General features: G+C 39.0%; 1 protein-coding gene across 1 annotated transcript in view; it reads right to left on the reverse strand.

Moving 5' to 3' along the window:
* COL24A1 (collagen type XXIV alpha 1 chain) overlaps positions 1-25,917 on the reverse strand; it is a gene marked incomplete at both ends in the record, with an annotated part of 153,677 nt that overhangs the window by 23,331 nt on the left and 104,429 nt on the right. Inside the window, 17 exons of the mRNA XM_082311754.1 lie at positions 1,880-1,933; positions 2,044-2,097; positions 3,138-3,191; positions 4,976-5,032; positions 6,226-6,279; positions 7,077-7,130; positions 8,222-8,329; positions 8,783-8,836; positions 11,870-11,977; positions 12,604-12,657; positions 13,975-14,028; positions 14,252-14,305; positions 15,232-15,285; positions 17,951-18,004; positions 19,299-19,343; positions 19,460-19,504; positions 19,807-19,860. Coding sequence (XP_082167880.1) covers positions 1,880-1,933; positions 2,044-2,097; positions 3,138-3,191; positions 4,976-5,032; positions 6,226-6,279; positions 7,077-7,130; positions 8,222-8,329; positions 8,783-8,836; positions 11,870-11,977; positions 12,604-12,657; positions 13,975-14,028; positions 14,252-14,305; positions 15,232-15,285; positions 17,951-18,004; positions 19,299-19,343; positions 19,460-19,504; positions 19,807-19,860 — 1,011 coding nt within the window. The remainder of the gene's footprint in view (positions 1-1,879; positions 1,934-2,043; positions 2,098-3,137; positions 3,192-4,975; positions 5,033-6,225; positions 6,280-7,076; positions 7,131-8,221; positions 8,330-8,782; positions 8,837-11,869; positions 11,978-12,603; positions 12,658-13,974; positions 14,029-14,251; positions 14,306-15,231; positions 15,286-17,950; positions 18,005-19,298; positions 19,344-19,459; positions 19,505-19,806; positions 19,861-25,917) is intronic.

Consider the following 25,917-nt stretch of genomic DNA (forward strand, 5'->3'; position numbering starts at 1 on the left):
TTTTAGAACTTTTTCAACAACAATAGGCATAAAAAGTTTTTCACTATGAAGCTGGCAATTTCTCCTCTATCAGCCACACCTCTGTAAGGGAGTATGCTTTTACAGCACTTCCCGTATCTTTAAAAAGGGAAGTCATGAAAAGTAGGCAAAGCAGATGCACTGAGTGCATGTGGAAGAGAATGCTAGAAAACAATAGTGTCACATAAGGGAACATTCTTTTTATCTAAGATGTATGCAAAAGATAAAATTTACTTGAAACCAGACTTTTTTTTTATCTTGACTGATCTGGGAATCTGTAGTCTTAGAAAACTGAGTGATACTGATAGTAGATAACATTCTTGTGAGTTACACAGGAGGCCAAGCATCAAGAAAGAAAAGCTCAGAATGGGTCAAAAGCATCTCAGAGAACTTTGTTTATAGGATATTCTTCACAGAATATAAAGATCTATGGCATGAATTTTATCCTACCTCTAAAAGATAAAACCACTCAGATCAACTAGAAAAAGGCTTCCAAGATTTTCTGGATTAATTATTTTAAACACTGTTCTTAAAGCAAAAGTGATGCTAAACTACTATGCTGCAATATTACATAACATGCAATAATGTGAAAAAGCTAAGGTCATTGTAAGGGTAAATGTTTTATAATTAATGTTATTATGATAAAATCAGCAAAATTTTGTTCTATTCCTTAATTTAGTGTCTTTTTGTTAAGAAAGGCATAAAAAAGTCCACCAATCAGAACTGGAACATGTATATTCAAAGAACTTTATTATATTGTTTTCATTAAGATTTCTGAATGCATATAAAGTAAACCCAGATGATTCAGCATTGCAGTTTATGAGATTAGCTTTGTAAGGCTTGCTATAGCAGCACCAGTCATGCCACTGGAGCTAAGCCTGTATGAATGTTTTCACAATTAACGTTTTTGCGTAAACCTTTAGGCTCTTACGGGTTGCTCCAGGCTGGATATTGGTTCCATATTTGCAAATGGCAGTTTTATTCTGAGGGGCATTTGCAACACAAAGAAAACGTTTGCCAAGGGAAAGACAGAGGAATGACTGATTTTATCCTGTGCTGTGAGTAGTTTGTCAAAGGCAATATATCTGAGCTCATGGTTAGAGTACATGCTTATAATATCTTCACATCATGTTTCCTGTCTCTTGCTCCCCATTCCTAATCTACTACAGATTCTTGTATTTATGCAGAAAATTTTGAAACTCTAACAGAATTGTGCTATGGAACTTCTCAGACAAAATATCTCATTTAAGTTGCAATGGTAATTGGTATTGTAAGAAATCTTTTAGCCTAAATCTTTTGAAATCTCAAAAGCCAATGAAAGTCAGCCCATGGGAGAATATGAAATACTTTTGGAAGTTTTCAACACACCACTAAGATGAACTATTATTTCTAAATGAGAAGATATAGTCTTTGATCTTTTTCATGACTTGCTCTGTCATTATCCCTCTACTATTCTGTAGCAAATTCCTTATTTCCAGGTCTCTCTGAAAATTCAGTGCAGTGCAGTACCAGGAGGCTTCGTTTACAGATCAGAGCCATAAAATCATGGGTGTCTTCCAGGGCTAGTTTGCCACAAGGAACTCCATTTAAGGGTACAATTGAATATCACTCAAATGTTTCGAAAAGAGCCTCTCATAATGCTTTATGTCACTCAAAGTAAAACGACTTATCTATCAAATAACACATATTTACTATCCCAGATCATTATGCAATTTTCCATTCTATATTTTCGTTATCCCTGCAGGTATGAAAGGGAAACCCAAACACTGAGTTTTAGCCATATATAACAGTTTTCCAAGGATAGTCAGTGAACATACAAATCCCAATTAAGTGCAGTTTTGCTTTACTTCATTCTACTTACTTCTGAACCTCTTTCTCCTTTTGGTCCTTGCTCTCCCAATTCACCTGGCTCTCCCTTTGGAAAGAACGTATATTAAATAAATAAAAAAAAAAAATCATTTGAATGCAGATGAAAATGCATTTTCAACACCGAATAGAGAAATCTCACTTGTTTGAAACACTTACTGGAGGCCCCTGTTGTCCAATAGGTCCTCTAAGCCCTGGAAGACCTATATGACCCTGGAAAGCAGAAAATATAATATATTGCAATACAAGTAATTCAGGATATCATGCTCAGTAAGGTATAGATTTCCTTGTAAAGCCCATCTTGGGAGTTGCTGAGTGGCCCCAGCTTTATTGACATGACCTAGATAAACTATGCTCAGCTCTCCTGAGATCAGACCTTAGGAAGATTTTCTTCTTTAAATTCTCTACTCCAAACTGCAAGTGGGAATTACATATTGTTTAAACATTTCTGCACTTCTGTGAGCACAGATCATATTTAGTTCATTGATTTATTACTGTGTCTATCTGTATTATCTGTGTAACTTAAACAGGATATTCCATGTCAAGGACTGTCTCTTTTGTATTTCAGCAAGCCAACTGCATCAGTGATTAGCATGAGTTACCATACAATTTGTATTTGCTGAAAGACTGAATACAATTAATGAATAATTATTAGGATTAGATTTACAAAGAAATAGTGCTTAATGATAATTCATTCAGTATTACAGAATCACAGAATTTTTTATGTTGAAAGGGACTTCTTGAGATCATCTAGTGCAACCCCCTTCTCAAGCAAGGCCAGGTGGAAAAGGTTGTCCAGGATGATGTCCAGTCAGGTTCTGAGTATTTCCAAGGATGGAGACTCCACAACCTCTCTGGGCAGCCTGTTCTGGTCCTCAGTCATCCTCACAGTAAAAAAGCATTTTCTTGTGTTCAAAAGGAATTTAATGTGTTTCAGTTTGTGTCCGTTGTTTCTTGTCCTGTCACTGGACACTACTGAGACGAGTCTGGCTCCTTCATCTTCATTCCCTCCTGTCAGGTATTTATACACATTAAGATCACCCAAGCCTTCTCTTCTCCAGCTCATGAGTCCCCGCTCTCTCAACTTCTCATATGAAGGATGCTGCAATGTGTTCTAAGAGCTCATCAGTGCAGCGAGGCATCAGCAAGTGCATCTATGCACACTTGCGAGAGAAGATGATACTTCTGCTACATTACATGTATGCATAGCATGCAATGTTCAAACAAAAAGAATAAAAAGCAAGAGGTATTACCTTGTAGCCCTCATCACCAGGTTCTCCTCTATCTCCACGTTCACCACTAGGACCCTAGAGAGAAAACCAAAGAGCAAAATATAGCAGCTGAACTGAAATAATGCTGCAGTAAAGTACAAAAAAAAAAAAAGCTGGGATTTCTCTCCAAACAGACTAACCAATGAGATGGAACTAAGGATTACAAATATTCAAGTTATCTCATCTAAAGGAATAAACATGATTTTCTTCTAAACAAAAGGCATTGCAGTCAGACAGTAGACACTGTCTAAAATATTTTGTAACTGAAGACTAGAAGCCAAAAGATTGATCTTACATGGGCATAGATGAAACAGGAGTACTGATGTCAGTAGAACTTCTCCAGGTTTATACCCATATGTATCTATCTATCTATCTATCTCCCTGATATCTGAATTAAAACTCTCCACAAATAAACAAAGAGACTGTTTTCAAGACATGCGAGGAAAACTCTCTTATGGTCTCTGTAAAACAACACATGAAGATTGGAGTTCTGTTCAGGAATGACTTGCTGCACTCAGAATCTGCTTTAATTTTGAAGGTCGTCCTAATAAAAAGGCAATTTCAATCCCTCTGCATACCTTACACATATGAGAACTGCACAGGTTCAGAGGGAATGGCATGATTTTTGAGTGTCACGTGGTTCTTCGTGCTGCATTCAGACACCTCACTGACTCTACTTCAGGAAAGGCCCTTGCTCTAGTCCCATAAGAAATGGGATTTTCCCCCAGAATTTTAACTCTCATTGCAGCAAATGGACCAAATCTCAGTCAAAGGAAAAATGATGGGATAGGGAATCATGCCCATAGAAAGTAAGAACAGCCAAGACTTCCCAAAAGACATCCAGCCAATCATTAGGTGAAATAATAAGGGACTGCCTTTTTCCCCACCTATGTCTCAAGTAAAGGCACATAATGAAAAATTGGCCAGGCATCACTAACTGCAGTGTATCTTTACAAGTTCACAAATCAATAGATTAGCCACTTCTAGTGCATATCCACGAATAGATACTATTATGCAACAGCTTGTATACTCTCCAAGGTTTTGGCAGCTTCATGGCATGTTTCCTAGAAGGAATCTACAAGGTGGAAAGGCCCTGTTTGCAACGTTTGAGCAGTCAGCATTACAGAGCCAGTTCGGCTACAGCAGAATTGGCTGGAGTCTCTTCTCTCATGCATTTCCATAATTAAATTAAGAACCTAGTCCAGACTCTGTCTTCAGTTACATCAGGGTCTTTATAGTTCTGCCTTTTGAGGAGGTGAGGTATAAATATTAAGATTAATCTTAAGAGAATTAGGCTGCACAAGTAGTATTTCTGGCACAATCAAAGCCTGAACATGAAACACTTTTAATAAGATTTTGAGATGGCATTTTTTTTGGACATGTTCATAATTGCTGCAGAGAGATACCCCACATACGAATTTAGTAAAAAAATGGTTACAAAAGAGGCAGCTCTCTCTGAATCAGCTAAATTAGCTTTGTAGTGATAATGAAATAAGTCAAAACATATTTCTGGTTAGTGAAGCAATTAGGTATAATTCAGGATAAACACAGAGGGTAAAATTCTGTTCCAAAATGTGCTGGTCTAAACACAGACTAATGGCATTAGCGTAATTAAACACAGGGCACATACCCTTAAGCAAGAAAGAGCACATGACTGCATTTTTCTGAGAGGGATTACCGATTAAAGGACCATCATTCTACATTTTTTGTACAAGGGTGTACTGGCTCCTGAGACAGTGATACCAATTTTCAGAAAGAGCCTGCATTGTCTCTTGTCCTGAGAGGCACTAATATAATTTTTTTGAGAAAGAAAGACCTACTGGTTCACCTATGGGCCCGGGTGGTCCAAGAACGGTATTGTCTTCACCTGGGTAACCCTAAAAACAAAGATAAGTATTAAAAATATTAACTTGGAAATTCAAGTTTGTCTACAATGCATACATGTTCAAATGTCTTAAAGACATTTAGGATCAAACAAACCTAAGTATTTGCTCTATTTGCAAAGGCAACTATAAAAAAAAAAAGTATTTGAACAATGTCCATGTACTCATTTCTTTATTTAATGAAAAAAAGGACAAACAGGATATTTGACAAGAGGAAAAAAGAAAATTTCTTCCACTCTTTTGAGAAATATACTTAATATAGACAAACAAGTGTACAGAAGACTCCAACAATCAGCCTGAACCCTATTAAATATTAAATATGAAACAACTGCCATCCAAACTAATAGACAAAAAGTTATCTGTTCCAGATGATATTTACCAATATTTAATGGAGAGGCTCACATTTTAAATATGATTAAGGGTTTCCAAAGTGCATCAAAGTGCTTTTTCAGAAGTGACAAGCAAGTGAGTCACCTAGCTCCCACCAATTTAAGTTTTCAGTTATTGTTTCTGAAATTATATCAGAACCTATTTATAACATCACCACTAATTGCCTATTAGCAGTATTCACTGCAAAACTGGCCCTAATATAAGAACATATTTCCCTGTCAGGTGCAACTCCAAACTAGTCTTCATGAAGGGAATCCCTGTACCTGCTTGGGGTCACACACAGACTTCAGTCACCATACAAATCTGTTTGCAGGAGTTGAGGCTTAAAAGAAAAACAGTGAATCTGACACTAAAATAGCAGCACTGAGGCAAGATCCTGCCCCTAACATTTTATATTAAGCACAGACCTTTGTCCATCTTAGTTGGACTTTCAGCAAAATCTGTGGGTGTACTCACAGGCTTAAAGCTAAATAAATACTTAACTGGTTCCACACTGATTATTTCTGTCAGCAGTGCTCACTAAGGGCAGCAGTGCTATCTGATACAATAGAATGTGTTTCTTACAATGGCTACCTTGTGTTTTAAAAGCTGAAACATTTCAACTGCATAATTCGGAACTCTGCCTCTGAATGATCCATTTCCTCAGTTTTGCATTTCTTTTCATATTCTCTCACAATGCTAATAAATATTGGAAACAGTGGCTTTTGCTGCATGCTGTGGAAAACAGTGAGCATGCAGTAACATTTCCTCCCTTTAAAATTACTCAAACTGTAAGACAGTATAATCCATCTTCAGACCTTTTCTCCTTTGAGTCCTGGGGGCCCTGGGGGCCCTGGAGGACCCTGGTGACCCTAAAGAAGCAAACAAAACAAAAATTAGTTCCAAAACAAATAATTAAAAAAATAATTAATTCCAAGCTTTCTTTTAGCTGCTTGCTACTTTTTTTTTTTTTTTTTATTACTATTTTTGCTGCTTGCTAATAAAGCTAAATAGTGATGTGGCACAAAATTAATGGGCCCAGACAGAAAAGCTCTGTGCACAGTGGGAAGCCAAAGGTTCTGGCAGGGCTTGATGCAGGTGAGGGGAGCCAGGCTCGTTCTCGCTTCAGGGTTAGGGCCACTGGTGGAAGCTTCTGTTTGGAAAAAAGACATGGCAGTCTGGTCTGCAAGAGCAGGACTCGATCCATCTATGATTATGATCATAATTATTTTTCAGTGAAAGTCACAATATTTTCCTGTCCTTCAACTAACCTCATTCAATCAGTGTTTCTGTTATTGAAAGAGAAACTGCCTGACCAGACAGTAAGCGGAGGTGATGGTGTTTGCTGAACTCTCTTTATAATGAATGGCTGCAGTAGTTTTATAAGAACTTTATTCACAAGGAGTGGGATGCATTGCACAAACAAAGGTTTCAAATCTGTGGTAAAAAACAACTGCTAGTGAACTCACAAAAAAAAAAGTCATCATTGCTTAATTGCTAACATTTCAGCGTAGGCAATCAGGTGTCATATAAATATATGTGAGTATCTGACACTTCTAAAGATATTTGTGTATTCTAGATACAAAACCCCATGATATTTGAAATTATTTAGAGTACCACAGACTTACCTTAGGGATGCGTGTGTATATGAATTCAGTAAAAAACTCACCCCATAACCTGGAATTCCTGACTCTCCTTCAGGTCCCATTCCTCCTAGATGTCCCTGTTAAATGCAATAGTTAGGGACAGAAAAATAGCTCCCTTGTAAAATGTTACAACAATGTATACTTTATAAAGTTACCACTTGGAAAAATCCTCAAATATTGAGATTTGAGAACTACAGACAACTTCCTTGTTAAATCCAACTTCATTTGGTAACGAATACTGGACTGTCCCCTGTTCTGTGGAAACAATGGTCGACATTTTCAGTCCTAACCTTCTAATCCCTGTGCATAATTAAGATCAAAAGGATCTGAGCTTTCGGAGGTGCGGAGGAACTCTATAAATGCTAAGTATGCCAGGAGAAGCTGAGGGTGGTCCTCACCTTAGGAAGACGAGTTCAAGTCCTTCTCTTTAAAATATTGGCCATTAGATAGTTACTTTACTTCTGTACTTTGTGTTTTCAGGGACACAGTGCTGCATTCAGTGGCCACAGGATTGGGCCCTGGAGCAGTGAGATAGGCACGCTGCCTCACTAGTGTGGAGGTCGCATGTACCTGTGCATCTGTCACACAGTGTGGAGGAAGCTTGGGGAGCTTGTGCTGAGAAGAGCTCATAAAATTAATGGAAATACACTTAATTCAGTTAACTTTGGATCAGGTTCCCATTCAATAGGAGCAGCAGTCCTCACCTGAAATTCTTTATTTCAGCTATGGCTAAGGCTTATTTTATGTAATAGCAAACCCCACGATTTCTGTTCTTGGAACTGGAAAGGTTTAAGAAACAGCCACAGCAGTGAGGTTATATGTAGACTGTGGGGCATAAATATTCATGCCATATTCATATATGACGGCATGCCCTGCCATCCTGCTCCTCTGATTGTCGGATCAGGAACCTGACCAGAGCATGAGGTGACTCCCTCCAGGTCCATGGCCCGGGTTTCTGTCTGGAAAGGCACACAGGTCTCATTCTGATGCTGAAAGACCAGGGCACTCACTGGGATGCACAGGCTGGGAAGGACATTGCCTGCATCTCCAGCTACCACAAAAAATATTTATATGTACTACAGCTGTGACTTGTCTCTTCCCACGGAGAGACATGATTCTGCTAAACCAGAAATACGTGAGCTCTTAAATAAGCATGTTTTGTACGAACCAAGGGACCTCGAGTTCCTCTTGCACCTTTGGGACCAATTTCTCCAGGTTGGCCAGAGTCACCAGCAGGTCCAATTTCTCCAGGAGGGCCAAGCTGCCCCTTTTCCCCCTATTGATGTTATTGTATTAAAAATAATAAGAGATTGATACTAAGTTTCAAAATGCAGTTTATGCTTAACCAAAGTGTGTAACAGCATTATTTAATAGGAGTATTACATTTACATATGCCATTTACTGTAGTTCTTAGAATGTCTGAACCCAGAACTCTGCAGTGAAAAAAACCTCTGCTAAAGACTTTCTTTTTGTTTGTTTGTTTTAGCCAAAGCTTAACATTTTTTGACAGCAGCAGAAACTGTTCTGATACAAATTTAAATTTCCTAACGTCCTGAATGTTATTGACTGCAGAACGATGACAATTCTAATTGCTATGGCTAGCAAGAAAAAAAATTGGCTTGAAGTGTGACATAAACCAGGGATCGACTTGGTTCAATGGAATTATTTTGTAATATAAATTTGAGTTTCAGATAGAAGGAAGGGAAGTGGGGAAGATGAAAAATACTACCTTCTTTCCTAAACGGCCCCTCTGACCTGGATTTCCCGGTGTTCCTTCAGGACCCTGTATATTTATTAGGGAGAGAAAAAGAAACTATTGAGAAAGGCCCTGGAAACATGTTTAAACTGTGCTCCAAATTGGATAACTGAGAAGGCTTTTGTAATGCAGAGAGGTGGGAGGAAAAATCTCATTAACTGTGGCAGTGAGCAAGTTAGTAGGACTGTTTCACATTACAGCAGAAATAAGTGGGCAAGCATCAGGGATCACTTATCAAACTAGTGAAAAGGCACTGAAAATGGGGGGGGGGGGGGGGAGGGAGGAATAAATCTTGTCCACACAGATAATATTACTTTAGGAGTAAAATTGCTTCAAGACAACCACTGGATTTAGACAAATACAATACACAGCCAGAGAAAAACTAAGAAAACCTTGGGGCTGTCAGGTGTGAAGAGAGAGGCTCTGACACAATGTGCTGCAAAGCAGAGACCTAACTCGGTAAGTGCTGGTGCCTACCATGGCCTGCCTCTTGGTAACTGTGTAATTGGGTGTGCTGCCTGCAGATGAGGGTGCTATGGAGCTACAGCTGCCTTCTAGGTCACTTCAAAAACTGATCCTCCCAAAGGTCTGGATGTGTCCACCGCTCACTGGTTTCAATTTACCCAAAAGCTCTGTGAGGTAGAGGAGGTAACATAGCTTCAGTTTTGGATAAAGGGAGATATATTTGGGGTTTTTTGAGTCACTGTGGTGATAAGCCGGGGTAAATACAGTTTAAACTGATTTGTGAAACTCATTTGTTACTTTGTAAGTTTTTGTTTAAGGAAAATGTAATATTACTCTCACCCCAATAAAGCCCTCAGACAACTGATTATAGGAAACTGATTTCCATGTTTAGACCTGGGTGTTGTGATCTGTCTGCATCCCTAGAAGGAGGTCAAACCAAAACTGTTATGTTAACACTCCCAGATGCCAGGAAGGATGAGTAGGGAGGGAGGCAGCCGCCTTTGGAATGCGTGGAACAGAAACGTGAAAAATCCCTGGCTAACCACATCCTCCTAAACATCAAATTGTCAGACCCCCCTGTTTCACTGAGGCATAGCAGCACTGCTGATGTTGTTTACTGTATACAACTATAATTACATACAACGTAGATATACCAGGGCTGAACTGTTTTATGATAATTTCAACATACGAAACTTTCGAGCTTCTCTACAATTGCCAACCCAAAACAGAAAATAAAGTCAGGGTGATATCATTGTATCAGAAACAAAAATTGTTCTGTAGCACACTAAGTGTGCTGATAACTAAAAGAGCATTTTTTTTCCTTCACTAGGAGAGCAGTTCACTGTGAAGAACCCAGGACTAAAGAGAGCCAATTGTAACACTGATGCTTAGAGGACAGAGGGGACAGTGCTCACAGCCGTTGACAGCTGGCCCTCCAACTAATGTTTACTCAGACTCCATCATCACATAAGAGCTACAAGAGAAGGCAGTCAGAGGACTGTGAATGAGAACATGATGGGTTTTGGTAAGGGAATCTGATGTCTGACTTGAGGCTACAAACTTGCTTTAGAAACTGTGCTCCAAAATATTAGTTCACATTAAGAAATTGCATAAAACTTCAGCAAAATAGATTTCATAGATGGATTTTAGCTGCTAGGAGTGATGCCACAACAAATACGCAAACTGATCTAGAAATGGTGACTACAGATCCCAATGCTCGTTTACTATGTGACCTGCGTATGCTTGCTGCCATTTCTCTCCATCTGCAATCTCTGTTTCAGTTGTCTATGGCAACTGGTGCTCTCATGACATGTCTATTTAATTCCTTTCACAGAGGCATCAAAATGAAGTTAGTTAAAGAATAAATGTCTTTTAAGAACAAAATGGAATAATGAAATTCTTTCTTTCTTCTCTCTCCTTACTTTTTATAATATATGCCTCATTACAGGGTGATTGATGAGGTAAGAAGAGAAGGTCCACCAAAGATATAACATCACACCACAGCACAGAATTATCATCTGAAGTAGCGCTGCCTGGCATGATAGATCCTCATTTCTGGAAGTCAGTTCCAGTGCAGGATGGACAGCATCCATAACATTGTCTTTAGAACACCTTGGCAGCAGCGTAGAAAGACCAGTGTTAGGAAAGGCAGGCCATCCTTTGATGACAACTGATCAGGAATCAACAGCAGGATTAATTTGGATTATCCAATATCTATTATGTGATATGGGTTTTAAGTCACTTTTGACTGCCTTGTATTCCTTACCAGAGAAGGTGCTATAATCCACACCAACACTTTAAGAAATCCTGTGCTGTTGGTGTCTGTGCTGCAATAATTTTGTAACTAAAGAAACCTCAATGGTCAGGATATCACTTTTTCTAGAAATGCTATTTTTAGACCTTCCTTTTGTTATTAAGGTTTATTAAAAGGAATGACAGCTAAGCATGTATGTGGTAAGAACATTAGCACAAAATCTTAAATTGAAGCCAAATCTTGTGTGCTCTAACATCTAATGCTTCATCATTTACAAACTGCTCAAAATGGCAGTTCTTTGCCCCAAGGAACTTTTAATCTAAACTAAAAACTAGATAGCCCTAGGACAGTAAACAAAGCCATGAGTAGAGAAAGTGATACAAGACAACGAAAGATCTTACAGCACAATTTATGGTAGTATATGCATCTTGCCAATTTCTTTGGGTGTTTTTAAAATTTAAAGAATGATCTAATACCTTGAGATTGCTCACAGTCTCCAAATGAAGGTGAGGATGGAGACTAATGACAGAAGGTTGTCTGGAGAGGAGAGATCTGAAGTGAGAGGCTCCAGGTAGTGTGGTGTATGTGTCTGGATGACAAGTGGTAACGAATCTGCTAAGAGGTCCCAGATTTAAGATAGGAAAAACACTTGTCTCCTCTCTCTACCAACCCTGAAAAGCTGAACCACATAGAAAAGGGAGGCAAGCTAATTTAAAGATTGTCATATCTAACTGCAATAGAAAATCAGAAAATAAAAAATAAAAGAATCAAGCAAAATTAAAAAGAAAATAATTACAAAAAGCGAATGAACCAAAAGTCCACTTAAACCTGAAAACACTTACAGGAATGCCCATTACACCAGGTTCACCAGGGGGTCCAGCAATTCCTGGTAACCCCATGTCTCCTTTTTCACCAGCTTCTCCAAGAAGTCCCTGGTCTCCAGGGTCTCCCTAAAACAAAGCAAAAAAAAAAAAAAAAAAAAAAAAAAAAAAGCTTAGTCAAGCTGCTGCTACAGGATTACTTATTCTTGAGAAAAGTGAATTCTGAATCTTCGAGTCTGACAAAAAGCACACTAAAACTGATGGGAATCTTACCAGTCAAATTCAGATCAGGCTCTAAGTTAGGGTAAAGCCCTTTCTATCTCATTCATACACTCCCGCAGCCAGATTTTGCCTCATCCTCTGCCAACTACCTGAGGGTGTCCTCTGTGACATCCCCTGTCCTGGCACCTGCCACAGTCCCTGGCACAGCATTGATCCAATGCAGGGAGTGGGGTAGCCTTGGGCACGCTCTCACCAGCATGATAGTCAGCACAGAAATAAGCTGCACTCAGTTATCCAGCTTGCATTTCTCTGTCAAGCCATTCAACTTTGCAGCCCTTGCAGGGTAGGTATGTGCCTAAAAGGCACAGGACAGCCTACAACATACAGGGCCTCCTATGTTAAAACTAAGTGCACTCAACTGGGCTCTGTTGACCTGGTGAAATAGGAGGGGGAAAAAAAAAAAAAAAAAAAAAGATATTTGAGTCCTTAAGCTAATATGACTGCTTTACATATGCTATAAAAACTGAATATACCTTTGGGCCATCTTTTCCTTGAACACCATCTTCTCCTGGAGGTCCTGGTTCACCCTTATAGAAAGGAACAGTTGAAAACAAAGTTATTGCCTAAACTTCTCAACATAGAAGTATTGCCTTGGAAAACTCAGACTAGTTTTACACATGCTTATTAACTTTTGGACAACTTTTATGTCGCTGTTATAGTTTATTTGTTTTAATTTTTCACTGATTTACAGTGACAGAGTCAGAGCCCTGTGAATCTCAAACACAGAAAAACATAAAAGATGATCAACGTTAGAAAAATGAGTCAACAGTATGTCCATATAACACTAGAGATTTGGACAGTGGCACTGAGATTGTTTCCTTTCAGAGTATACAACATGTAATTACACTAACCTCAAAATATAGGTATTCTGTCCTGAAACTTCCGTGTTTATGTGGATAACTACTATATTGGTAAGTTTAGTGACTCAGTTTAGGGCCATGAAAAACTCATCGTTTACCAACAGTATGGGTACCATGGCATTTTTGAATATTTGCCTTTCTCAGGTAAAGACACTGGCAACTTGCAACTTTTGATGCAGATATTAAAAAAGCAAACGCAAGCTGTCCTATACTAATAACACAGTATTTCAGACATAGTGGTATGGTTAAGTCCAGAGCACCCACTGTGGACCAGTAATTACTCTTCTCCAAGGACAGGAAGAATTGTGGAATGCACCTTGCTGGAGATTTTGCGCAGAAGGAGGAGATGACAGTAAGGAGCTAACAGAACAAGACAGCTCAACAGTAAGACTTAAGTCAGAAAGGATAGAGTTTATGATCTTTTAAAACCATTCTGGATAAAATCTGTTTCTAGCACTTTAAAAGGTTTTTTCAGCCTTCAAAGGCAGGCAGGTGTTTGGGTCAGATGAGGGGGGTAAGATGCACAGGAAGAATAAGCAGGGGCACAAGTGCTTGGTAAAATCAAGTGCTGAATGAGCCTTCCACAGCACCAGAAGAAAATCAGCTGCTTTAGATGGTGGTACAGAAAGATACCCTGCTCTGCTGAGACTATAATGTTTCCATTATCTCACCTAGACTGGGTATCCGTACACAGAATTATTGTGTGCTGTCATCTTAACAGCTGGGCTGGACACCCTTGAATTTTCCTTCACGCTCAAACCACTCGTTCATGTCTCTCAGTGACATGAGACACTTAGATAGAAATATTTCAACGTTATAATCAATACTCTTTTCAACTTGCTACAATATTAATTTTTTTTATAAGGTATCACAAAATAGCTTCTTATTGAATTATTCTGATAAATCAAGGTTTCTCAACCTGCATTTCTGACACATTCGTAACATACTTTCCTTTTTGAAAGAAGATTTGCATCCATAGCTTACCCTTAAACCTTGGTCGCCTGGTTCTCCAGCCTTCCCAGCAGGTCCAATGTCTCCCTGGAATATCACAAGAAAAATAAATCATTTGATTTTAAAGGACAATATTCCTAACAATGATGGGGTTTACAGATAATGCAGTCATCACGACAATAACAATATTTCTTAATGGCTCATTTCCTGTATCACTACCTATTTGGCTAATGAATCAGATCACTCTGATTTGCTTTTATGGAAATTTGAAAACCTAAACAGCACAAGAGAGAATAATTGCAACACTTACCTTTGCACCTGGTTCTCCCTGCAGGCCAGGTTCTCCTTCAGGGCCAGGAGGTCCCTGCATGGTACAAGAGCTACTCTTAACACATGGTCACCAATAATAATTTTGCAACCACCAAATAATACAGCCAAAATTGAAGCAGAAAAATGGCATGAGACACTGGGAAAGATGCATGTCTGAAAACTCAAATTAAGACAACACAGTTCTTTGTTCTTACTAGAGCCCAATGGAAGAAAAGAAAGGAGGGTATAGGAGAACTTCATGAACTGCACTGTGGATCAGGAATGTACTGAATACTCAGCAGTACCACTAAGCCTGTACCTTTCATCATAAATTACTAGCAGGCTAAGCAATCATCTATCATTTGTAAATCTGACTGACAACTTCATCATTGTTTAGGCTTGGAGCCAAGTAGATACAGCCTTTGGAGAACAAAGCCCTTTTTGGAGTCCTCAGCCCTTAAAGAGTTAATGGTATCAGATTGCTTCTTGTAAAGTTTACATTTAAACCTTTTTTTTAATTGTCAGAAGACTGGATTTTGGGTGACTGAGGAAGCGCATTTCTTTGAATAAGCCAAATCCCTTCTGTTCTAAGTGAGTTCGTCCCTCAGCTACTTCATTGCAAATGTGGCTAATATATTCTGTCATATTTCTTTCAAAGAGATACTAAAAACAAAGCAAAAAATAGAAGCAAAAGTTAGCAAGAAGACTGCCTGCAGCTGCTTTTTTTCATCTACCATTTGCAAGGACATATGGTTAATGCTGTTCCACTGTCTAACTGCAAGGAGAATGGTGCTTCCAGAAAACAAACAAACAAACAAAAAAACGCAACCAACAGGTAATAGCTTTAAGTAAGAGTCTATCAGCAGCTCATGGTATTTAAGTCAGCTGCAGGTAATAAAAAACTAGTTTCTAAACACATTGTCCAGGCTTATTCAGTTGCTTGAGTGTTTGTAATTACCATATAAATGATTAAAAGCTCACCTCAAAACCCATTTCTCCAATAGGGCCAGCATCCCCTGGTTGTCCTCTTGGACCCTGGCATTAAACAAAATTTTGTATGCATCATTCAATTAACATTAAATTACATTGTATAGTCTTGACTTTGTCATAACTAGCATAAAGAAGTGTATTTCATTGTCTTTCCTCCTGAATCCAACAGTGTGTACAAGTACCATGATGGCATACAGTACTGAAGACCTCATTGCCAATCTTGACACGCTGAAATAACAGATTTCAAATAATAGCACAGATGTCTCTTCTTTTAGACCAAAAGTAAATTATTATCTAAACTAAGCACTCCTCTTGATTAACTAAGACTTTGTTTAATTAAGGTTTCTTAGGCTGTCTGGTTTGCTTTGTCGAAAAGCCTACAGTCTGGTATGGAATTAACTGAAAACAACTACTGTGTGCTTCACTATGGATTTAGCAATGTTTATACAGGACAATCAGTGAGGTGTAATAGACTAAAGGCTGGAGCCTTTTTGGTAATATTAGTAATTATATTATGAGCATTTTCTTATAAGCCCTACCGTAAGTAAATTTATTGCAGTAACACACAGGGATCATTTCCTAAAGCGGCACGCTCAGATTCTCTGCACATGTTAGATTGTCCATCTCTGCTCACAGAGTGGGATTTGTGTGCTGGGGGGGTAGAGGTTGCCTGTAACAGCTTACAGCTGATTCCATAGCCACTACGAATGTATGTCAAGACAAATCAACCCTCTGGATGTATCCAGTCTTTGAACTTTCAGAAAGTTCATATCCATTTACCCCTTTGGGACTCATCTGTGTTTAAGTACATTCTAAATTCAAAACATTTTGTTGATTTATTATTCTCATGTAAAAGAAAGGTGCTGCTACCCATATTTATGATAGAAGCCTTTTAGGCAAATATTTACTCTTTTTGGTTTCACTTCCTCTTACAGACTATGCATATGGTTTTGCTCCTCCTGATGACTTGGCAGTGATAATGTGAGTATATTCTTTCCTCGTAGCAACAATGTAAACTGTATATTACTGAGAGGATTTGCAAAGAAGGATTTTACTGAAATGCCTGACAAGTAGGTAAAGTTAGAGTGTAATTTAGATCAAGCCTGTTACTACAAATAGTTCTAATTGCTTATGTTTCTCTGCTTCTCCACCAATAATTAGGAGTTTTCTGCTCTGTGCAGAACTAGTGACAGGGCCAGAGAAACTGTTTCACTAGCTGGCTTCCATGTAGTGACCAGCTGACAGAAGATGAAATCAAGGTGCTTGGATGGGCAGTTAAAAAAAGAGCCACACATTTCATTTCGTAACATCTTGTGTCATTTTCATCACTTCTTTCTAGCTCCACAGATGATTTTCCGAAGACATTTTACTCTTTCAGCACTTGAAAGAAAACGTACCCTGTTCACAGGATAAGCTTTTCTTACTTCTGACGCTGCATGTGTAGATTCTACGATGATGAGCAGAACAGAAATGTACGTTGCTCAAGAGTAGACCACTTAGATTATATAAGGCTGATAGTCATTTTATATATATATATATATATATATATATATATATATATATATGAAAATTCAGACTTGACCAGAAAATGGCAGGAATTTTATGTATAAGCCTTGCATTGTAATGCTCTCACATGTCACAACATGAAAATTAGATAAAATAATAAAAGACAAAAGTGACAGGAATCCAATAATAACCGTTAGAAAATACATTTTCTGTTGACACATTGTGCTGCTCCTACAAGTTGGCAGCTGAAGTTAAGTAGGCAAGTATAGGCAAAAGAAAATTTACCAAAAATAAAACCTGCTGTTGGTATTTTTCTAGCCCCCAAAAATGTGTAGTGGCTTTCTGTAAGCATGTCAGTCTATGGATTAGTAGAAATAATAATATTAGAAATAATAACAATTAGTAGAAACTCTAATTTATATCAACATTCACTTTCAAGATTTAAATTAACTATATGTCATCTGATGTGCAAAATAACTTTTCAGAAGCAATGAAAACACACAATTTTTGACAACTCTGTTTGATTTCTGCACTATAAAATCGCAGCCTTCTCCCAAGTCTCCCTTGGACAGCACACACTCTTTCACTGTATTTAGGTAATCTGATTTACCCTCAGAGATTGCGATGGCTACACCTTGTAGCACTTTGCATATATTTGCTGCAGATCCTGCATGATCTGTTACAATATTAGCCACATAAAAGTGAGCGTGGCTTTGAAATAATAACCATCAGAACAAGAATCCATTCAGCAGAGGAATGTCTGAGGTTTATTGTAACAGCCTCTCTTTTGTTGAAAATTTAACCTGCCAAATAGATGTGGTCCCTGAGTTCCTGAATAACTATCCTAAAATTTGCCTGAAAAAAATACCACTAATAACTGTATGGGCACATACATTTACATAATCCATGATGTAGATGTCTGCCTCAATACAGTGTAAAGCCACATAATATTGTGGTTCAGATTCTGTCATGCTCTCTTATGTTGTGCACCCCTTACTACAGTGCTTCCCAACATGATTAACAGGTCTCCTTATGAACAAGTTACGCTAAGCAAGAGAGGCAGACTCTAGCCCTGCAGTTTTGGAACAATTACCCCACAATTCCAGCTGGCAACACTGAATCCTGGTAAAACGGAGCTTGAGTTACCAGGGAATTCAGTATAATATGTGGAAAAAATTTTAAGGAGGCATAAGGATCAACTTACTGGCTCTCCCATTGGTCCCCTGTCTCCTGTGGTTCCAGGAGGCCCAAGCAAACCCTGGAAGATTAAAATAAAATAAAAAATCATTGGAAACAAGCTGTTTCATATTCTGTGAAAAGCCACTTCCTCTCTCATTTCTGCTCACTCAATAACTTGCTCAGAAATACCCAAGAAATATGTGCAGCCTTTTGTTCTGGTTGATGTGCACTGCCACATCACTAGCTCCCATGGCAGGTGAGGGATCCCTGAATAAATCCTTCCTCAGTTTCTTTTACATAGGGATGGATCTCAGCTGACCCACCATTTACCAGTTCCTCATCATTCTCCTTAGACTCATGTACTGCTTGTGGGCACAGACTGAGCCTAAACACAATGTTATGAGTGTCCTGCCCTACAAACTGTATTTGAGATGATCAGTAAGGTTCACAGCCCACTTTTCTTTCTGGTCAACCTGGCTTATAGCATGTGTGTCTCATACTCTCTTCTAGAAACTGTAGCTGTAGGAGTAATAGAGCAGCATCTTGTACTTTGCAATAAATGTACTAAGTCCCATCATTTCAACACAATGAGGTTTTGCGTCATTCGTTTCTGTATATATAAATAAATCTAAAAGTCCTAGTGAATGAAGAGGAAATGAAAACCCATGGTGTCAAAGGTGAGAGGCAATAAGCTCCTAAATATGAGCAGAAGAGGCAAGAGAAGTACAATGACAACCAACATTTTGAGTCTCAATTTCAGCACAAGATCACCACCATTACTGCTTTGTTTCTGCTTTTCTGCTTCCTTCCTTATTCAAAATCCAATACAATTTGGACTGACTGGTAACCTTGTTTTACAAAGAAAGCCTCAAACAGAACATGTTAGATTTCCATTGAAAGAAGCCCTAAAAGGAAGAATTTTCTCCTAAACATGCGATATAAATTTTACACATTTTTCTGCATTTATTCCCAACATCGATAGTACGCATCTACTCTAAAAATCTATCAAAGAATTATTTTTCTATGTCACAATGACTTTCTCCCTTAAAACTACAACGAAACTAAAAAAATCAAAGCAACTTCTAGGACCCCCCCTACTAACTACAATCGCCATTTCTTCTCTGCAATTTGCTATCATATTGTATTCTGTGGACCATCATCCATGAAAACACTGGTCTTGTAGCAGACTAGAGCATGTTCGCACTTACTCTCACTTCTGCCCCTGATTCTTTGTAAGAATAAATGCAAACCGTACTGTCAAGAGTTTTCCAGCTGCTCTAAAGTAGACAAATTCCTTCATATCGGAGTATGAAACAAAGTATGAGATTTTGTGGGGGTTTTTTGGTAGAAGTACTAGAGAATTTCATACTCACAAGTGCACCCTGATCTCCTCTTTCTCCTGGATTTCCAGCTTTACCCTGGTCAAAGAGAAATATTGAAAGACAATGCTGTCTTCAGAGAATTTCCAAACACAGCTCAGAAATTAGCAGTAACTGTGTTAAGGCTTACTAGAAAGATTGGCTCCAATACTTACAATGAGCCCAGGAACTCCTTTCTTTCCCGGATCTCCTCTTTCTCCCTGATAAATAACCAACAATGTGTAAATTCTATGTGCATTTGCTAGATAAGCTGCATACAGGCGCTGTCAGTTTAAATGCTGGGTAACTGCAAAAACTGCAGATTCCGGCTTAGATGGGCTTATACCATAATAAGGAAGTACCTGAAGAGGGCAGAAATTTGCAAATCTCCTCCTGATTAAAAAGGAAATTTATGGCTTCTGACATTCTGGGTTGTTATTTTGTTTGTTTGCTTGTTTTCTTTTCTTATCTGTTATGGTCTATCTAAATGTTTTGTATAGTACTGAGCAATGCAAGCACTCACCTTAATGCCTTGTGTTCCTGGTTCTCCTAGAGGACCGTCTAGACCTCTTGGCCCCTAAATATTGAACAAGTGATTTGGAATATTAATTATGCATTATTTTTGGTTATCATCAGGGAGATGCAACATAAGTGTTAGGAGAGGGGAAACATGTTTTGTTAGCACGAAAAACACTTTTCATTGTATGTTAAGTGTGAAATAAAGCTTCAAAGAATAAAATAAGTTTCTGGTTTGCTGAAATATGAATTTAAGAAGAAAGATTTTTTGGAAAATATGTAAAGAAAATGTTCAGGTTGCTGTTGGAACCAGCTTGCAGGCTGACATTTTCTGCTCTCTTTTCCATCCACTTTGTACATATTTAGAAGCATTTAGATGAGCACTGGTTATATGGAGTGCTTGCTATTGAGCATAAGTTGTATATGCATAAATCCAGCTTGCTAGTAAGACTCTAAAACAGGCAGATAAAGTTCTTCCATTAGTGAACCAGTTTCAGGCAAGATTAAAAGCAATTTATCATCTTGCATAGTGAACTGCTCTACTGTTACAGTAAAATGTTTCTTGCAAATTGACTTTTTATAAGCAATAGATGAACAAAGATAACCTGTTATATTATTGTATTACAATATAGCAAATATTTATTGCGAAAACAGTCAGAAATGATTATTTAAGGTTAGAAATCTAAATCCATTAGTTTACAAACAAATGAAAAATCCTTAAAACACATCATGAGCAAAAATGGAAAAGAATATTTTATCCATGCTGACTTAGGAAGTTATTTCTGTACTTCTAAACACCATGACTATTTGGGTATGGAAAATAAAATTAAAACCAGTTAATAGCAACCTAAAACCAATGACCACTTTAAAGCAAGAACTAGATAAGTATCAAGACAGAGCCAGGCTCTTTACAGCAGTATGCAGTGGGAGGATAAGACACAACAGCTTTCCTGGCAGTGTCTGGGCTAGGCTGGCATCAGAGGGAACTAGTAAACTGCTATGGCAGTGCCTAGAGGAAAATGATCTGCCTTTTCAGAGTGCTTTTCTGAGTTGTAGAGAACCTTACATCTTGGGTCACAGTTTATAGTGCAGGGTATGGGGCATGCAATCATGACTGATTTCCAGAGAGTTGTAATACTGTTCTAATAGGTAATAATAGGGGCTTGTAAAATGACTTTGTTGGAAGCACATCTGATTTTATTTAATTACTTTCCCCTCAAAAATGTCTGACTTCCATGTCCCTCTTGAATTTTTTGAGACAAAACATAGCAGAATTCTCTTCTCCCTGACTTGAATTTACTGATGCACATCAAAACCTCTGTCAGAACAGATGGTAAGCACCGGCCTGCTTCTTTCTGGAGCTACAGTGAAAGAAATGTCTGACTGGTAATTCAGGAGCAGTGTGTATCCAGAATCATTTAAGGCTTTCCTCCTGAAACAGAAATCTCTCAAGAAAAGGCCTTTCCTGTGACCTGATACATAATTACAACCCCTGGCAGAGCCAGAAATATCCCACGGGAAGCTCATCTGTCAGCATTTCAGCACTGCTGCTTCTGGCCAGCATGAGGGAACACACAGAAACCATAGGAAAAGGAAAAGGAACAGGCAGGGAAAGCTGTCTGAATACTTTTGATACCTCGGTAGTTTGGGACACAGCTTTTGGGAGGCAATCCTTGGGTTAGCCTGGCCACCTTTCTTGTTTTGGTCTAAGCCAGGAGTGAGTATTTACAGGCATTTTTTTAAGCTAGAGGAGAATAGAGGCTACAGAAGAAGACACTCCAGGTTGCTGCATGACTCTCAATGAGAAAAGTCCCAAACCAAAGGCTACTGAAGTCTGTGGAAAAAACTCCTGGTGACTTCAATGCACTCAGAGATCAGAACCAACACACTAATGGTGTTTTCAAAGGCGATGGAGCCCTTTATAAGAACAACAAGACTGGGCCTCATGTTAAGATTGTGTAATTGTGTAAGCCCAATTATTGAACTATTATATAGCATAATTTAAAAGAAAGCTAAACATCTTGATAAAATAAATGTCAGGTTACTGCTCTGCACTTTTTCTGTAACTGCCACCTGTAATGCACAAAAAATGGGTTGTGATGAAAGTTCAAGGCAGACTAAACAGGTTTAGAGTCCCATGATCTAATATTCCTTTCAGGTGAAATGACCTGTAGAACGGAGAAGGGAGAGGAGAAAATCTGGAGATGGAGTGAGGATAGGTCATCTCGCAGGGGGGGTAGAAGGGGAGAGAAGCTCATGGAAGAGCTGCAGAGGCATCCCCTAGGGAGAGGGAAATTGAGAGTGTTAAGCTAAGCAACTGGAGGATAGTTTTAGTGTTTCTCAGACTGTTTAGATACATGACCTGTCATTTGTCTTTGTGCATCCTCCACAGGGCTGATCAGGGGATAGAATCTCAAGATGAAATATTCAAGGAGAAAAAAGGACACATTTTGATTGTACAGATTTGTGAAATACAGAAATTTCGTTCTATGTTTTATCTTATATCATTAATAATATTAACAGATAAATTCTTTGAACACCTGTGAATTCCTTTTAATCATAAAGGGGGTCATAGCCCATAGTTTGAGAAATGGTCCTGTCACAAAACTGCACAGGATTCTCAGTCTGTGTTACGCGCATAACACACCAAAACCTTTCTGCTAGTCACACAGATCTCCAGTGGAGTTCGCATCAACAGCCTGATCATTAGGAAAAGAATGACAACTGATTTGATCACTAATAATCAAGTGAAAAGGCCTACCATTCAAAACACCAACCTTCTACTATATAATTTTGAATTGAAAACAAAGTAACAGAAACCAACATGATGCTCAGCTTCTGGCTCTGGGCCGTGCTTGCCTTTAGCCTACCTTTAGCAAGCCACAGAACAGACTGCAGGAATCCAAAGGAAAGGCAATTTAATATTTTAACAAAAGCGCACCATAACATTCCTATAAATAGTATGGTGACTCATTATTGGCACAGATTAATTGGATCTGTATCATTTCCTACTATAGCTAGTACAGAATGAGAGATACACGATTTGCCTGCTGTTATTTAATTTAGGTTGCAACAGAGCTGAGGAGTAAGGCTGCCAAACAATTGCTACTACTTTTTTCTTTGGCATGGGTTCAGCTTTGTTTCTAAAATGGAACATATTACATTGAAAACTCTAGGATAATAAGCTGAGAAAAAGTCCGTCTAAGAAGACAAGAAGCACCAATTAACTCTTATTGTTCTTTCTCATCCTGCCTCCTAAACATAAGAAAAGTGAAAATAACATAAGCACACTATGTAGCTACTTCTCTCTTTTCGTGGTTCATATGCAAGAATATTAGAAAATGACATCAATTTTAGTCTCACTTCCTTTGAACAATTTAAGACAGATAAACACACTCAGCTACTGATGTATCACAAAGCACACTGGCCACTTGTTTCACATAACCCTGAAGCACACACATTTTTCTAGGTTCCATATTCCCTGCTGTGAGGAGTATGAATGATATTACTGATTAAAACTGAGCGCTGATGTCCTTAGGTAACTGAGGTTCTTCATGCCAGTACAGACACGACTGAAGCAGAGATAACCCTACTTGCTGCCACAAGCATAAGCTGCTGTTGCCTGACCACAAATTTATGGCACTTCACTATGTCATTTATCTGTGTGTTCAAAATTTAATTTCATGACCTGCAGTCCAGGAAAGTAAGCACAGAAAAAATATTGCTTTTAAGCTTTAAAACACCAAACATCAGCCTGAAGAATACTAACTGCTAAGAGTCTTAGCGGCTATTGAGAATTTTGCTTAGGTCTCACTCATGAAATGAATCTAATGATACAGGGCCTCTTCCTCTCAAATTAAAAGCTACAGTTGTATTAGTCGGACATTACGGTACAAACTAAAAGCAGCACCAGTCTCTGACATTGTGGTTTTCTTCTCCAAACATTAGCAAACAAGAACAAAAAACCAACATGCAACAATGGCTTCATGGCTGCCTACACTGCTACAAGCATGTCTTCCACACTAATGCATTTTTTCCTTCTGGTCATGGAGAGAAATTCCTTCTCTTAGATACAGATACTCCCACTCCCAGAGTGTAATTCTGACATTGAAGTATCTACAAAGCGGTGTTCTCCCTCTGTGTTTTCATGAGATTAACACTAAAAAAACCCATGGGTTGCACAAGGACCCAACCTTCCACATGATTCCAGCTGAAGGGCATCAGGTCTTGAGCAGGAGCTGAGGAAGCTCTGTGGTAGCACTACGCTCAGTGGCATATCCCCCCAAATCCCCTGACAGCGAGATACTCCATAGACTCCTAGACAGCCTGCCTTCAGCTAGCCAGAACTCCCGGGTGTACTGGAGACTCAGCAGCTGGATACTCTCAGGCAGAAGTAGGCCGCTGGGTAACCTTGGATGCAAACCAGTTGCTGAAAGGTCCAGAATTTATGAGATGAAGGAATTCCACTCTGTGACAGTGCAGAAGTAGAGGGTCAGCGCTCCTAAGACTTCCTGCAGATTCCAGCTGTGAAGACGGGATACGTTCATTTCAGTACACAACAAAGGGGTACTTCCATATGCTTCTATTTAACTTCTGTATGTGACTGTGGTATGCATTTTTCCGAGGCCTGACACACAGAGCTCGGGGTTCTGACACTTCTCTTTCTGAATCCAGTGATGACAAACCGCAGGTTTCAGGGGCCCACAGATATTTTCCTTATGCGAGATTCCATTTTGGGTCTGATATTTTGATCTTGAGAACAGACAAAATTCTCAGGGGCTTCAGTAGGGGTTTGTTCGCAGAGTCTGGAGACCTGGGTCTGCTCTGAGACCCCCTTCCATGAAGCATTCCCAGTCATGCTGGATGGAGGCAAAGGCATAAACCACAGCTCCAAACTGGGACTTCACAGAGCTTGGGATGTTTGGGATTTATTTTGAGTGATCTTTAATTATAAGCAATGTACTCCATGATGTGCTGCCAAAATCATAGAGACAGACTCCCTCAAAGATTCCTGTCTCGGTTGGCAGAAGATGTGACACTCCTTAAATAAAAACTATTTATATTCTACCTTCAAAATAGAATCCAAATTAAAATAAGTCTTTCCCCCATAAAACCAATCAGCAGGTAGCTGATGCTGCTGGGAGGGAGGAGAGCCTGCAGGGGAGGACTCACGTTCATATCAGTAGCTTGACTCTGACTCCAGCTCTGTTGATGCCGGCAGACGGACTTGCCAGGAGGGAGTTTAGAGGTGAATGCTATGTCCAGAGGAATTAAAATGTACAACCTGCAGCAGTTCAGTGCCAATCACAGAGATGACTATTTACACTAAATTACTTTTGAGCTGGCCTTCTAACTCACTGCATCCTATAGGCCACCAGTCAAACTGAAACTCCGGTGGACCAATAGGGCCCAAGGGATTTTCCTTTTTAGATGAAGCTCAAACATCAGCATTTTACAGTGAAAATGAGTGCAGATGTGCACTCTTCATCTGATGCCACTGGCTTGTGTGTCCCAATTCAGTGTAACACTTCAGCATGTATTTCGCTATCAGACATGCTGCTACTGAAATCACAGAGACGTAAGGCACCCATTTGTTTCATTGAATCAGGGCACTGAAGAAAAAGTGGTGCCAAGCTGCTACTTCTTTTCAGCCTCGCAATTGCTTTGCATTTCTGTTTTGATTTACATTTTCAAATCTGCCTGTGAACCAAAAAGGCTGTTTTTCCCTCTGCTCCTCTACATCAAAGCAGAGATTCACGCTCCTGTCAGAAGGCTGCCTTCGTTATTAACGTAGGGCTCCCAGGAGCCCCTAGAGCCCCTCTCCACTGAACACATTGGTATAAGCACCGTTTGAACGCTTCAGGAGCTACTCCTCTGCTAGCTGATGCCTGGAGTTAGACACTCCTGCTTACACCAATTCTTGGTAGCTCACTGTGCTTATCAGTGGGGGGTGGATTCTTGTCCTCTGCAGCTAATTAAGGTTTCTCTTTCAGTTTTGTTAGATATGTTGCACAAACAAATATATCTGCATTTCAGTTTTGCCTGACAAACAGGCCTCAATAAACTCATTTTTCTAGGCACTGATAGATTCAGTATGTTTGACATATTCAGTTCAGAA

This window comes from Platalea leucorodia (assembly GCF_965183815.1).
Source record: "Platalea leucorodia genome assembly, chromosome: 5".
Lineage (NCBI taxonomy): Eukaryota > Metazoa > Chordata > Aves > Pelecaniformes > Threskiornithidae > Platalea > Platalea leucorodia.